General features: G+C 42.8%; 4 protein-coding genes across 5 annotated transcripts in view; all 4 read left to right on the top strand.

Annotated features, from left to right (window-relative positions):
• LOC146489203 (lymphotoxin-alpha-like) overlaps positions 1-14,869 on the top strand; it is a 109,000-nt gene that overhangs the window by 46,172 nt on the left and 47,959 nt on the right.
• Positions 1-14,869, top strand: part of LOC146489204 (uncharacterized) — a 119,204-nt gene that overhangs the window by 67,777 nt on the left and 36,558 nt on the right. The gene's annotated exons all lie outside the window — the stretch shown is intronic.
• Positions 16-1,534, top strand: LOC146489208 (uncharacterized). Its single transcript, XM_085106784.1, has one exon. It carries the CDS (start codon positions 103-105, stop codon positions 1,492-1,494), a length of 1,392 nt encoding a protein of 463 aa, XP_084962910.1. The 5' UTR covers positions 16-102; the 3' UTR covers positions 1,495-1,534.
• Positions 2,149-5,007, top strand: LOC146489207 (uncharacterized). Its single transcript, XM_085109860.1, has 2 exons — positions 2,149-3,108; positions 3,216-5,007. Exons 1-2 carry the CDS (start codon positions 2,149-2,151, stop codon positions 4,236-4,238), a joined length of 1,983 nt encoding a protein of 660 aa, XP_084965986.1. The 3' UTR covers positions 4,239-5,007.

Genomic DNA, 14,869 nt, shown 5'->3' with positions numbered 1-14,869 from the left:
GGTAAATAATTAGTTTTCATGTGGCTAAATGTAATTTAGGCAAAGTTAACCTCGAAGCAATGCTGGTCAGCTGTTTTCCCCAACTATATTAGGGGTAGCCCGATGTCTCTAGCAGGGGCACCTCGTGACTTTTATACGCAGTTGCTTGCTTGCAGTTCTTCGCAAAGTGTTGTCTCAATTGCTTGCTGTTTGCGTGCCAGTTTGTGCTTTGTTTTTTCTGCTTGTACAATGACTGCTCGTCGAACCAACAACAGTTTGGCTGCTCATTTGGATGGGGAGAACTCGTCAGCGGATACCCTTCTGCCAACCGAGTCGCCAGGTCCTTCGTCGCTCGCTTCTGTGGCAAACACGGCGCCACAAACCTCTTCGACCGCTTCTGCTCCAGTTGTCCACGATCCCGCGCTAATCGCGGCTATCGTCGATGCCGTGAAAGCCTCGTTAGCGGCAGAAAAAGATGCTGGTTCCAGTGCGAGCAATCTGCGTGGAAATGTTGCTAGCGCGGAGCCACAAGCAGTTTTGGGGGGCGTTCCCGCCCCATCGCCCAGCTTGTCACAGCAAACGGCGACCTTTCTCGCTTCTGGAGGCGCCTTTCCGGTGCAACAGGCGATATTCTCACCTTCAGCCACACAAGGTAGGCCTAATTTTACTGTGCCATCCTTTGTTGCCACTTTTGCAACCCCGCGCTCGCCGATTTTAAGCACATTGATCTCGGCGGGCGCTTCTGTCCCGGTGCCACTCAGCGACAGCACGTTGGCTGCAAACCTGCCTTCGGGACCGCTACTCCAACAGCCGTTTGTTGTTGGCCCTGGTTTTTTGCCAATTCCGGCAAAAACGGTTAGCCAAATTGTTGCCGGCAAGTACGTGGATTTCGGGGATTTGCTGTCGGTTAACATCGCTCAGACTGAGCCGGAAACGCAAGCATTCCTGGACGGCCGGTTAGTGTTTTTGCCAAGCGCTAAAAAGCAACGTCGCCGGATCGAGGACATCGTAACCTGGTCCGAAGCCTTTACAATTTTTACGCTGATTCTGACGTCTTATTTTCCGCACCGGTGGAAAGATCTCACTTCTTACAAGCTTCTCATTCTGCGCACGTATCGCCAATTCAGTGGTCGTGTTAGGCTGGCCTACGATCAGGCCTTCCGCCAGCACGCTGCGGCAACGAAGCTCGTGGACTGGTCGACCATGAACGTTCAACTTTACAATTTTCACGCTGCTGGGGCCTCTGTGCGTTCTGGGTCTGGTGGCTCCTTGAGCGAGCTACCCGAACCTTCGGGAGCTGACTCCTCCCAGGTCATTTGCCGGTCTTGGAACAGAGGCCGCTGCTCGGCACAATTTGCTTCGTGTCGGTTTGCCCATCGCTGCAGCACCTGTGCAGGTTCCCATCGTGCCTCTGAATGCTCTCGTCGTTTTGACAAAACGTCGTCTTTCGATCGCAAACGTAGTTCGGCGTCTCCTCCTTCCGTGCCCTCGTCCACCTCGAAAACCAGGCGTTAATGGATGTGCCTTTTTAACGTTTAGTCATAGAAGTACTTCTTAAGTTGTGCTCCCCTTCTTTTTGTCAATAGTAGCTAGGTTGGGCCATATTTGCTGCAATAAAGTTGTCAAGTTGTTTGAGTTTGTGGTTTGTTGTTCATAGTTTTCTCTGTGGTTTGCCCCCCCTTTCCAGCCTGGCTTGGCCGTATTTTAAAATAGCCTTTTTTCTTCCCAGCTCATCCAGTCCTCCCTCCTGTCTCAGCAGTTAGCCCCCTTAAGGTGGAGGAGTTTTCACAGGAATTGGCCAGTCATCCCGACCAGCTACAAGTTTCTTATGTCCTCCAGGGTCTCCAGCATGGCTTTCGGTTAGGCTTCCAATCAGCTCACAAGCTTAAGCCAGCTAAAAGAAACAAGCCTTCTGCTCTTCTCCATGCCCACGTCGTTGACGCGTATCTGGCTAATGAAGTCTCCCTGGGCAGGGTTGCAGGCCCCTTCGCTTCCTCCCCTTTTCCTCGTTTGCATATTAGCAGTTTTGGGGTAATTCCAAAGAAGGGCCAGCCAGGCAAGTGGCGCTTGATAGTCGATTTGTCTTCCCCAGGGGGTGCTAGTGTTAACGACGGCATTGAGCCTCAGGATTTTTCTCTGCAGTATATTAAGGTTGATCAAGTTATTCGCATGGTCGCTCGTTATGGCCCAGGTGCCCTTATGGCAAAATTTGATGTGGAATCCGCTTATCGGAACATCCCAGTTCATCCAGATGACCGCTTCTTACTGGGCATGAGGTGGCGTGGTCAGTTGTACGTTGATCTCTCGCTTCCTTTCGGTCTCCGTTCTGCACCATTTATTTTCAATTCGGTAGCTGATATGGTTGAATGGATCCTTCTCCATAAGCATCGCCTTTCCGATTTGTTACATTATTTGGATGACTTTATTACCGCAGGTCCTCCACAGTCCCCCCAGTGTGCTTATAATCTTAACACAGCAATCTCTGTTTGCCATCGGCGGGGGTTGCCTCTTCACGCTAACAAATGTGTGGGTCCAGCCACTTCTATGACTATCTTGGGAATTGAATTAGACTCGGTCAACCAAGTGGCCCGTCTTCCTGAGGACAAATTGCTTGCACTAAGGGAACTCATCCATTCGTGGATGCCCCGTCGCTGGTGCAGAAAGCGGGAATTGGAGTCCCTTATTGGCCATTTACACCATGCAGCTAAAGTAGTTTGGCCAGGGAGGGCCTTTCTCCGTCGGTTTATTGATCTACTGTGCTGCTTCCGTCACAAGGACCATCCTGTTCGGATTAACCAGAAATTTCGTCTTGACCTTCAGTGGTGGCAGCAGTTTCTCGCTTCTTGGCATGGCGTTGGGTTCTGGTTGTACCCTGGCATGTCTGCTGCCACAGATTTGGTGGTCACTTCGGATGCAGCAGGTGCGATTGGCTTTGGCGCCTATTCTCAAGGCCAGTGGTTTTATGGTGCCTGGTCAACGGCGCAGGCCAGGCAATCTATTGCATATCAAGAACTCTTCCCGTTAGTGATCGCTGCTCATCTTTGGGGATCGTTGTGGGCCAGGAAGCATGTCCTTTTTCGCTCAGACAACGAGGCTGTAGTCGCGATTCTCATGACCAGGACTTCGAAGGTTCCAGCTTTAATGCACCTTCTCCGTGATCTTCTGCTCTCGGCGGCGCGTTGGGGTTTTACTTTCACTGCTGCTCATGTTCCTGGGGTCGAGAACAAAATTGCTGATGCTATTTCTCGTTTCCGTTGGCAGGAATTCAGGCAACTGGCCCCGGAGGCTCATTCGTCCCCTTGTCCGATTCCGCAGCTCCTGTTGGACAGTTTAACACCTCCTCCCTAGAACAACGGTGCTTGCATTTCCTGGCCCAGGGTCTGGCTCCTTCCACCCGGAAAGCTTATGCGTCCGGTCACCGCAAGTTCGTGGAATTTTGCCGCCAAGCTGGAAAGCTTCACTCCAATGGCTCGCCTTGCCCAGCAGACGAGTGGACTTTATGTTTGTTCGTTTCATTTCTTGCAGACTCGATTCAGCACTCTTCTATTAAAGTTTATTTATCTGCAGTTCGCTCCTTGCACATTGAGCAAGGTTTTCCTGATCCTCTGCTTAATTGCCTGCGGCTTCAACGAGTGTTGAGAGGGGTCAAGCGTTCCCAGGGTTCCCCGGCTGCTCAGCGCCTTCCGATTACTGACAGCCTTCTTTTGGTCATTCACCAGGCCTTGGATTTCAAGCTTTTTGACCATTGCGCCTTTTGGGCAGCCTGCATGCTGGGTTATTTTGGTTTTCTCCGTGCTGCTGAATTTACAGTCCCCAATTTAGCCAGCTTTTCTCAAGCTATTCATCTTTCAGTGGCCGACATCTCAGTGGATTCGCGCCAGTCGCCAACTTGCCTCCGTGTCAGGATAAAAGCTTCGAAAACGGATCCGTTCCGTCAAGGCTTCCACATCCATATTGGTTTGGGAAGGGCCCCCCTCTGCGCAGTTCATGCTTTGATGGCATACCTCTCCCTACGGGGAAAGGCCCCTGGCCCCTTGTTCCTTCTTGCAAGTGGTCAACCTCTGTCTCGCGCAACCGCGGGAATTGAGGGCAATTTCTCCAGCCACAGCTTCCGCATTGGGGCAGCCACGGTAGCAGCTCGCAACGGCATTCCTGATCATTTGATTCAGGCTCTGGGACGTTGGACTAGCAACGCATACCAGCTTTATATTCGCACGCCGTCGGAGGCTCTTGCGGGCTTCTCTGGTCAGCTGGTTTGACATCGTGTGTCCTTGCCCTTGGTTCTCCACAGCTCCCTCTACGTTGCGGTCGAGTTTAGCACCAAATTGCTTGGGGCTTGCACTGCAGTGTTTTGGGTGTTGCTCTTACGGTCAGCTGCCTTCAATTGGTAAGTGTGTTTGTATTTGTCGATGCATGCTACGCTTGGTGCTTGGGGTTGTTGGAGTCGGAGTTTCCATTTCACCCTTGTTCGCTGGCCCCTCCTTTTTCAAGCACCAAGGAGATCCTGGTTGGGTGGGGGCCGCTTGCAGGGTTGCCATGGATACCTCCTCCTCATGCTAGAGCATTGCCCGGCTCCACCAACTTCAAAGGCACCAACTCCCAAGCTCATCTATTGGTGATGAGTTTAAATGTGGCTAAATGTAATTTAGGCAAAGTTAACCTCGAAGCAATGCTGGTCAGCTGTTTTCCCCAACTATATTAGGGGTAGCCCGATGTCTCTAGCAGGGGCACCTCGTGACTTTTATACGCAGTTGCTTGCTTGCAGTTCTTCGCAAAGTGTTGTCTCAATTGCTTGCTGTTTGCGTGCCAGTTTGTGCTTTGTTTTTTCCCATCCCATCCCTCCCTCTCGGTGGGGGCTAGGTAAGTATTGGGTCGGTAAGTATTCCACTGAACTGTTCAGTGTGACGGTGCTTGGTGGGGGCCGCTCGCAGGGTTGCCATGGATACCTCCTCCTCATGCTAGAGCATTGCCCGGCTCCACCAACTTCAAAGGCACCAACTCCCAAGCTCATCTATTGGTGATGAGTTTAAATCCTCACAAAATAGGTAGGCGAATATTAAATTCCAGACCATGCTATGAATTGAAAATATAGAGTGTTTTCATTCACGTGACTACTGGCTATATTGGTTTAATGAAACAAAATAAAGTATTTGCATAAAAATAGAGTTCAATTCCAAGAGGTTTAGTTTGGGACACCAACATGGCTGCCATTTCTTTGTTTTGGGACACAAACAAGGCCGCCGTAACGTCATGTGAAAACACTCTATAGTCTATGTTTTTATCCTCGGAATTTTGCAATGAGAAGTAGACTGAATCGAGAAACTAACCTACAGGCGCTAAAGCGGACTCAAGTCGCTCGATAACATAATTCTCTTAAATAGTAATCTTGAAACTGATAAAAATTGTGATGTTGGCTAGTTTGGTAACAGAAGAGGTGAAAATATATGAGAATGAATGGTTCAGAAGAACTGCGATTAAAAAGAAATTTGGAGTGTACTGTTACAAACTCTGCCACAGGTATTTGAATTCAGTGTTGTGACTCATATTAATGTGCACTCACAGAGTGTGAACCTATAAAAGGATCATGGAATGTGCATACAATGTCTTCTTAGTTACATAATACACTTGATAAATCAATGATCCCATTTTGGATTTAATCTGTTTATTTTACAAACAAACTTTTGTAAAAAATAAATAAATCTACAACAAAATTTTACAAATTGATTTTCTTCTTCTTCTTCTTTAATTTCTTCAGCCTCTCCTTCTCTAACCCCTCCCTCAGTTCCTCTCTTCTTCTCATTTCTTCTGCCAGCTGTCTGGCCTCTTCTTCTGGTGTTCTATGGTAAAATTTTCCAATTATAGTAACCAATTATTTTGCCAATAATGGTTTGTAAAAACGCAGTTTACCTTTCCTCTTCATGTTCCGGAAAGACAACTCTGGTTGGTTTTTTTAATTTCGGCTGAGGCCGTACGGATGAATTGAATCTTCACAATTCTGATGAAAGAAATCAATTCAATCTAAATTTTTACGAAAAAAAGAAAGAAACGGTAATTACCGCTTTGGCATTGCCGCACAATAACAGCTCCGTAAAAACTAAAATCTTACTTTAAGACGTTTTTTACACTTAATTCTGGTGCTGTGGTAAGACAGCGCGTAAATCTCATTTGAAGACGATTTATCTTAGGATAAGACGACTTTCTTCTTATTTATACGATGATGGCGTCTTAGATTAAGATGATTTTTTCTTAGATTCAAAGTGCTGTGGTAAGTCATATTTTCATCTTAACTCAAGATTTGAACAATCTTATTCTAGATGCTTTAGAATCTCAATTTAAGTTTCGAAGCAAGGAAGAAATCTTCAATCTAACTGCAACGGTCACTATTAAGCCTACATTCAAATACAGGGAGCGTTTAATACTGTTAAGCTTGAACATGATACATGCAGCAATGAAAACACAACAAATTCCAATCCATAGTACTTTATTAAAACCAAATCTGAAATGACACAACTTATACAAATCCGCTTACCGTAAATTCGCAGGAAAACAGAGGTCGGGTCGCGTCATTTTAAATACTGTTTTGTTGGTCTTATAAGTCCCGTAAATTACAAACTTTGCATTGCAGATTGTCTGAATTGTCACTACACTCATTCCCTTGATCGGTGATGCAGCAGAATTGCAGGACTCATCTTGGTTTTCAAAAAACAGTCGGTTTAGAAAGCGACAGTGATTTCTTCATTCCATTTTCATTCCGCTGAGTGTGCAGTGCATGCTGTTAAGTTCGTGTAGAGTTACAACGTTTAGCCGAGGCTTTAGACCGTATTTGATGTCCAGATGTCTTCTCATTTGAATATTGAAGTTGTTGTCTCGAAATTCTTGTAAATTCTCCACTCTCCGCTGCTTGAAAAATATTAACGGCTTGTTTTAAGTCTGAAAAAGGTGAGAGTTTGCGATGGATCAAAGCTCCAGACTCCGTGTCTGCAGAGTTTGGATCAAAATCAACCAATCAGAAGAGAAGTCCTGTTCCCTATGAGGTCTGCATTTTTTTAATGAACCAATCAGGAAGGGCTTTCCAAAATTTGGATCCTTTTGTGTTGGAATTTTCTATTTCTTCCAAGTTAGCCTTTTTTTTATTTATTTATTTATTTATTTTTTTTTACCGAGAACTAAAATGGTGAGAGTAGAGATCGGCGTATTAAATCGCCGATATCTGGCATGTCAGATATCGGCGATTAAATTGGCCAAATGTGCCCGTTCCCGCGATTTTTTTACGCTCATCGCTGCGAATTGCCAGTTAAGTCAATCAGTCATGTTGGGCGGGTTTATCACATGAACAACGCCGCGATCGGCGAAAAAAAATCGCCAGGTGTGTCCGCATCAATCGGTGGCGAAAATCACTTGCGATTTTCGCTGGCGATCAAACTCGCTGCGATCGTCGTATAAAATGCCAGGTGTGTCGCCAGCTTAAGGCGTATTGCATCTTGCGTAGGATGGCAGTATCTTATAGCCTGCTTAGGCATCTTAAAATTTCCACAAGACCAAAAAACATCTTAAAATAAGGACCCCATCGACTCAGATTAATATAATTAAGACTGGTCTTTCTTAAAGTAAGATGCCTCAATGTTGATTAAGATAAGCGCTTCTCAAATGAAGACGATTTAAAGACAATATTTAAGACGATCTTTTATCTTATATACTAACTGAGACTCCGATAGTCTTCATTTAAGATCTCCTGTGTTAAAATAAGATGATCACTGTCTCAATTTAATGTGGTGGTGGTCTTGCATAAGACGGGAAACGTAAGGTAAAATCTTAGTTTAAGATTTTAGTTTTTACGGAGAGTTAAACAAAACAAAACAAAGTCGGACAATGACCAGTCAAGTGAAAAACGAGCGCGGCTGCCGCCGCTCACGATCACCCGCCAAAATTCCCGCGCAAATTATGCTCGTATAAGCTGGCGGCCCGTGGAACATGTACACAAACTAAAGATTTTCCGAACATTCGATCAAAGGCTGTTAAAGGAGAAATCCCTGTAAAGATTGCAATTAAATTAATATTATTTTCGGGTCAAACAGACGTAGTCAATACTAAAACGGTTGCTTTTATAATTTGCATCAGGAAAATCTCCCACAGTATATATAAACAAGGCAAATAACCTTGAATTGTCAACACTCATGGTCTGCTAGGATGTCAGTGCATTAATATTCGAAAACAACAACAAATAAACTTCACAAAAATGTAATTACTAACCTGTGGCAACTGTAAAATGTTTCTTCTATTTTCGATGAAGAACCATGACCTTCGAGTTCTTTGATTCCAGTTTCATGACATCAATCATCTCTTGTAGATAGGCGATTTCCTCATCTGCACTGTCAAGTCGCGCATGATTATTTAGAGGCTTTAAGTTGATGCAAACTCAGAACAAACCTGTAAACATTCCGTCTGTTACAGGAATTGCTGATAGCTTTCGTTTTCTCTAGAGATCCAGACCTCTGTTAAAGTTTGTTATCGATTTTGGACATTGTTAAAGCTGACACAAGACGAATCCACATTTGAGCCATCACATCAAGGAAAATGATCCGACATGTAACTTTTCAATCGTTCAAAATACTCTGCATAAGAATTGAAGACTTCTAAGCATGTAATCTGCCTGTGGCAACTGAGTGGATTCTTAGCCATCAACAAAAAAAGTCAACCGAACGGCGTCTCGAACGAAAGTTGTCAGTCGCTAAAATGCGGGTAAAATGTCCAAACAATTGCTTGACAGTTTCGCATCCATGATCCCGCCAATAAATAATACGATGTATATGAAATCAGCGATATCCGAGGAAAGCTTTTTCTCAAACTTACGGGCGTAGTGAAGTCATCTTCAATTTTAAATCGACATCAACAAGTGTCAAGTGCCCAAGAGAATCGGAAAATTACTTTCGCATGACCTTTCCATGCTTTCATTCACTCGACCCCAATGGGTAACAGCCGCTGAAAATGCACCATCGTACGCGGCTATCAGCCGTGTATCGTACGACTATATTACCCATAACGCACTGCACAACGCCACGTAACCCATCGTATACGATAACCGGGTAAATTTGTATTGGTTAGGCTGGACTGAGAAGCAGTTCCCGAAGTTACAAAATTTGATCAATTTTACGTCGGAAATAAACGTAGTGCTGCTTACTATCAAAAATAAGTCACTTTAGCCCTTATTTTGCTCCGTAAACCATCTCTAAATATATTCCCGTAAGCCATCGTATACGATGATCGGGTAAATTTGTATTGGCTACGCTGGACTGAGAAGCCTTTTCCCGAAGTTGCGAAATTTGATCAATTTTACGTCGGAGATAAACGTAGTGATGCTTACGATCAAAAAGAAATCATTTTAGCCCTTATTTTGCTTCGTAAACCATCTCTAAATATATTTCCGCAAGCCATCGTATACGATGACTGGGTAAATTTCTATTGGCTACACTGGACTGAGAAGCCGTTTTACGAAGTTGCGAAATTTGATCAATTTTACGTCGGAGATAAACGTAGTGATGATTACGATCAAAAATAAATCATTTTGGCCCTTATTTTGCTCCGTAAACCATCTCTAAATATATTTCCGTAAGCCATCGTATACGATGACTGGGTAAATTTGTATTGGCTACGCTGGACTGAGAAGCCGTTTTACGAAGTTGCGAAAATTGATCAATTTTACGTCGGAGATAAACGTAGTGATGCTTACGATCAAAAAGAAATCATTTTAGCCCTTATTTTGCTCCGTAAACCATCTCTAAATATATTCTCGTAAGCCATCGTATACGATGACTGGGTAAATTTCTATTGGCTACACTGGACTGAGAAGCCGTTTTACGAAGTTGCGAAATTTGATCAATTTTACGTCAGAGATAAACGTAGTGATGCTTACGATCAAAAATAAATCACTCAGTTAGCCCTTATTTTGCTCCCCAAACCATCTCTAAATGTATTCCCGTAAGCCATCGTATACGATGACCGGGTAAATTTGTATTGGCTACGCTGGACTGAGAAGCCGTTTTACGAAGTTGCGAAATTTGATCAATTTTATGTCAAAAATAAACGTAGTGCTGCTTACAATCAAAAATAAATCATTTTGGCCCTTATTTTGCTCCGTAAACCATCTCTAAACGTATTCCCGTTAGCCATCGTATACGATGACCGGGTAAATTTGTATTGGCTACGCTGGACTCAGAAACCGTTTCCCGAAGTTGCGAAATTTGATCAATTTTACGTCAAAAATAAACGTAGTGCTGCCGTTCGATCAAAAATGAATCACTTTAGCCCTTATTTTGCTCTGCAAACCATCTCTAAATATATTCCCGCAAGCCACCGTTGTACGATGACCGGGTAAATTTGTATTGGCTAGGCTTGAGTGAGAAACCGTTTCCCGTAGTTGCAAAATTTGATCAATTTTACGTCGGAAATAAACGTAGTGCTGCTTCCGATCAAAAATAAATCATTCTAGTCCTTATTTTGCTCCGTAAACCATCTCTAAATATGTTCCCACAAGCCATCGTATACGATGACCGGGTATATTTGTATAGGCTAGGCTGGACTGAGAAGCCGTTTTACGAAGCTGCGAAATTTGATCAATTTTACGTCAGAAATAAACGTAGTGCTGCTTACGATCAAAACTAAATCATTTTAGCCCTTGATTTGTGTGGAAAGTTTTACTAGACAACACCTACATAATCGCGGACCCGATACGCAAAACATCTCCAGTGCCTGGATGTCCCACAACATACCGTAACGTTCCGATACTAAGGACCCTCCGAAGGTAACGACCCCTCGAAATTAAGTAACGTCAAAACTTTGTGGCTTCTAATAAATTTTTTAAAGTTTTTTCCAATTTTTTTTTTTATTTTTTAAATAAACAAATTTTTATTTTTTTTAATTCGCATGTGCTCCTGTAATTGTGGGCAACCGCCTTCTCTGTAAGTTTGGACGTGAACTGTAGGTCACTCACAGGCCGAAAGTTCTTGTTTATCAATTGCAGACCAGATGTTTTGAGCAGGGGATGCACTAATGCCTTTTTCCATTCGTCAGCGAAGTAACCATGCTCTAATGATATGTTCCAGCCATCCTACTAATCACATGAAGTAACTCCTCAATACAAAGCAACAAGACGGATGACGGGAAGGGTTCCAGGGCACACCCATCTCATTTGCGAGAACAGAGGCGTTGGTACTGATGAGTTGGAAAAGACTTCTCCGCTAGAAGATTTGATAGACTCTTACTAGCCCGGAACAGCTTTGATTGGTCCGAACTATTTTTATCAATAAATTGCCTGTAATAAGGACATCTAGCTTCGTTCATCAGATGTATAACATAATTCCTCTTAACTTTAAACTGACTACTAGATCCGATGGGAGTCCACTTGTCTTTCATCTTCTCGCCCCTTCCTCCTGTCCCCTCGAGCCTGAATATTATATCATCATTAAACCATGGGTACAAAACTAATATCTTCATGCATTGACAAAATGATCACGATAAGGCACTTTAAAACAAGGGAAAGCCTTAAGCCATCATTCGTCGTTGACATCAGTTCACTTATCAATGGCACAATGTGATAACTTAACTGGTAAAATTTCGCGTTAAACAGGAATGTTTCTTCAAATTAAAAGTCAAAACTCTATATACTGCAGTATAAAACGCATTGATATGTCATGGACTAAAAGCACTGAGAAGAATTCGGTTTCCTCTACATTGGCTGATTCATTCATGCGGTAGTCCGGTAGACCATCGATGTTAATTTCACTGTCCCTACTACCATGACCACATTTCACAAATGAACGGATAACTCTGTCTTTCAGCCGACACGAGATCTCTTTGTCATGCCGTGTCCACCCATTTCGTGAAAAGCACACGCCGATCACCAGCGCTTATTTTTCCACTCATAAATAGCTCTGGGCCTTGCGAAAAAATGTTCCGTAGTGAGTCTGTCAACATTCTTCTTAAATTCAGCATTGAATGCAACATCGAGTCGTTGAATCTTGCTCGTTGCACCTGGAGTTGCAAGCCCAAATGTCGTCTGGCACGCTTGCGTCAGGATAGTCTTTATTCTGTCTAATGTTTGCGCCCTGTAAGAATCATATTATTTTTCGTTTCGGAAAAAAAAGCTAGCGCTAGCTTTGCTTTCTGGTTTTTGTTCCCCGAAAGTAACGACTCCACGAAAAGTAATGAGCCCAAAAGCTGCTAATTCCGAAAGTAACGAGGGTCGCTACTATCGGAACTTTACGGTACAAGTCTAAGGGCTTAGGACCACACCTAATTATTTTATTTTTATTTTTTATTTTTTCATATATATCACGTTTGCTGGGCACAAGTGGATTGCCAAAGAGAAAATGATGAAGACGACAATTTATTGATTATTTTTCATTCATTTATTTATTTATTTTTTGTTAAAATGCAATAGTATAAGTTTTGAGTTATCCCGACCCAGGACGTCTATGGAAAAAAGACCCCAGAGGGAGTTTTAGTACACTATAGTGTTAAATCTGGGTCATTTTTCTTAAGTTACTGTGAACACATCCACGAGCATTTATGTGATTTGAAATATTAACAAATCCCCGTGACGGTGCCTCTTTAAGCACAGATATGATATCATGGCCAATCCAAGAGATGTGGAGCAATTTTCCTGTAAAACAACTATTTTTTCAGATGCGAAACGAGATCATTGTTTTCAATAAAAAGGGCATTTAAAGTGATGTAACGTGGGTTAAGAAATTACTCAAAAGCAACCCGCCAACCCGTGAATTCACCCCTCATCCAAGATATATGGTCAATTGTGCATAAAATGGGCATTTTGGGGTGATGTAAAGTGCATGGGTTAAGTAATAAGTCAAAAAGCTCCGCGAATGCCGTGAATTCACCTCTCATCCAAGATATATGGTCAATTGTGCATAAAATGGGCATTTTGGGGTGATGTAAAGTGGGTCAAGTAATAAGTCAAAACTTTCCGCGAATGCCGTGAATTCACCCCTCATCCAAGATATATGATCAATCGTGCATAAAATGGGCATTTGGGGGTGATGTGAAGTGGGTCAAGTAATAAGTCAAAACACTCCGCGAATGCCGTGAATTAACCCCTCATCCAAGATATATGGACAATTGTGCATAAAATGGGCATTTTGGGGTGATGTAAAGTGGGTTAAGTAATAAGTCAAAACACTCCGCGAATGCCGTGAATTCACCCCTCATCCAAGATATGCGGACAATTGTTCGAAAAACGGACATTTTGGGGTGATGTAAAGTGGGTTATAAGTAATAAGTCAAGCTCACCCCGCGAAAGCCGTGAATTCACCTCTCATCCAAGATATATGGACAATTGTTCGAGAAACGGACATTTTGGGGTGACATAAAGTGGGTTAGGTAATGAGTCAAACACACCCTAAAAAGGCCGTGAATTGACCCCTCATCCAAGATATATGGTCAATTCTGCGTAAAACGGACCTGATTTTGGGGTGATGTAAAGTGGGTTAAGTAATAAGTCAAAAGCACTCCGCGAATGCCGTGAATTCACCCCTCATCCAAGATATGTGATCAATTGTGCATAAAATGGGCATTTTGGGGTGATGTAAAGTGGGTTAAGTAATAAGTCAAAACACTCCGCGAATGCCGTGAATTCACCCCTCATCCAAGATATATGGACAATTGTGCATAAAACGGACATTTTAGGGTGATGTAAAGTGGGTTAAGTAATAAGTCAAAACACTCCGCGAATGCCGTGAATTGACCCCTCATCCAAGATATATGGACAATTGTGCATAAAACGGGCATTTTGGGGTGATGTAAAGTGGGTTTAGTAATAAGTAAGACTCACCCCGCGAATGCCCTGAATTTACCCCTCATCCAACACTTATGGTCAATTTTGCATAAAACGGGCATTTCGGGGCGATGTAAAGTGGGTTTAGTAATAAGTGAAACTCACCCCGTGAATGCCTTGAATTACCTTTCATCCAAGACATATGGGTCAATTTTGCATAAAACGGGCATTTTGGGGTGTTGTAAAGTGCGGAAAGTAATAAGTCCGCGAAGGTCGTGAATTCATCCCTCATTCAATTTACGTGGGATCAGCAGAAGGTTGGAAGCTCCCCCATTTAATTTGGAGTGTATGCATCGATCGTTTACCTTTTTGGTCAGTAATCTGTGGAATGCGCTACCTCCAATGGTTAGAGAAACTAAAGACATTGTATCTTTTAAGCGGGCTCTTAAAGTTCATATGACTTGAAGCGTGGAGAATTGAAAATTTTTGAAGTTTGTAAATTTTGTATATAGATTAATTACTAGTTAGTACTTCGGTAGTGTTTATTGATTAACTGATTAATCTTATTCTTTTACATTTGTACAATTTTTAACTGATTAATCTTATTCTTTTACATTTGTACAATTTTATTAATTACATTTGTACACACGTGCATGTCTTAACAAGCACTGAGGAGCTCCTTGGTGTCACGTGTAGAAATAAAGTATTATCATTAAGTATTATTAAAGTATCCAAGATATACATCTGTATGGACAATTGTGCTTAAAAGGGAAATTTAGGGTAGCCTGTGTCCAACATACAACCATTATGAATGTGATATTGTACCTGGGGTTGTGATGTAAAACCTTGAACGTACCAGATTTTTTGGTGTACAATTTTCTGCTGGGAGGCTTTTATCGCGTGGTCTTTACCTAGGGTTAGGGTTAGGGTTCGAAGAATGTTGATGTGCCAACAATTTTTTTGAAAGTTGAATATTTTCGTAATTTTAAGAGATTTCTTATGTGTTCTGTTACATTTTTTTCGTTATGGGAATCATATTTATATTGGTGTGCAAGCCCAAAAGAAAAATTTTCACATTTTAAAATTTCTTCTTTCTTTTGGCGG

Source organism: Pavona decussata, unplaced genomic scaffold, assembly GCF_977016875.1.
Source record: "Pavona decussata unplaced genomic scaffold, jaPavDecu1.1 SCAFFOLD_6, whole genome shotgun sequence".
NCBI classification, from domain to species: Eukaryota; Metazoa; Cnidaria; class Anthozoa; order Scleractinia; family Agariciidae; genus Pavona; species Pavona decussata.
The sequence above is the reverse complement of the archived record's forward strand: the minus strand, read 5'-3'. Positions and strand labels throughout refer to the sequence as shown.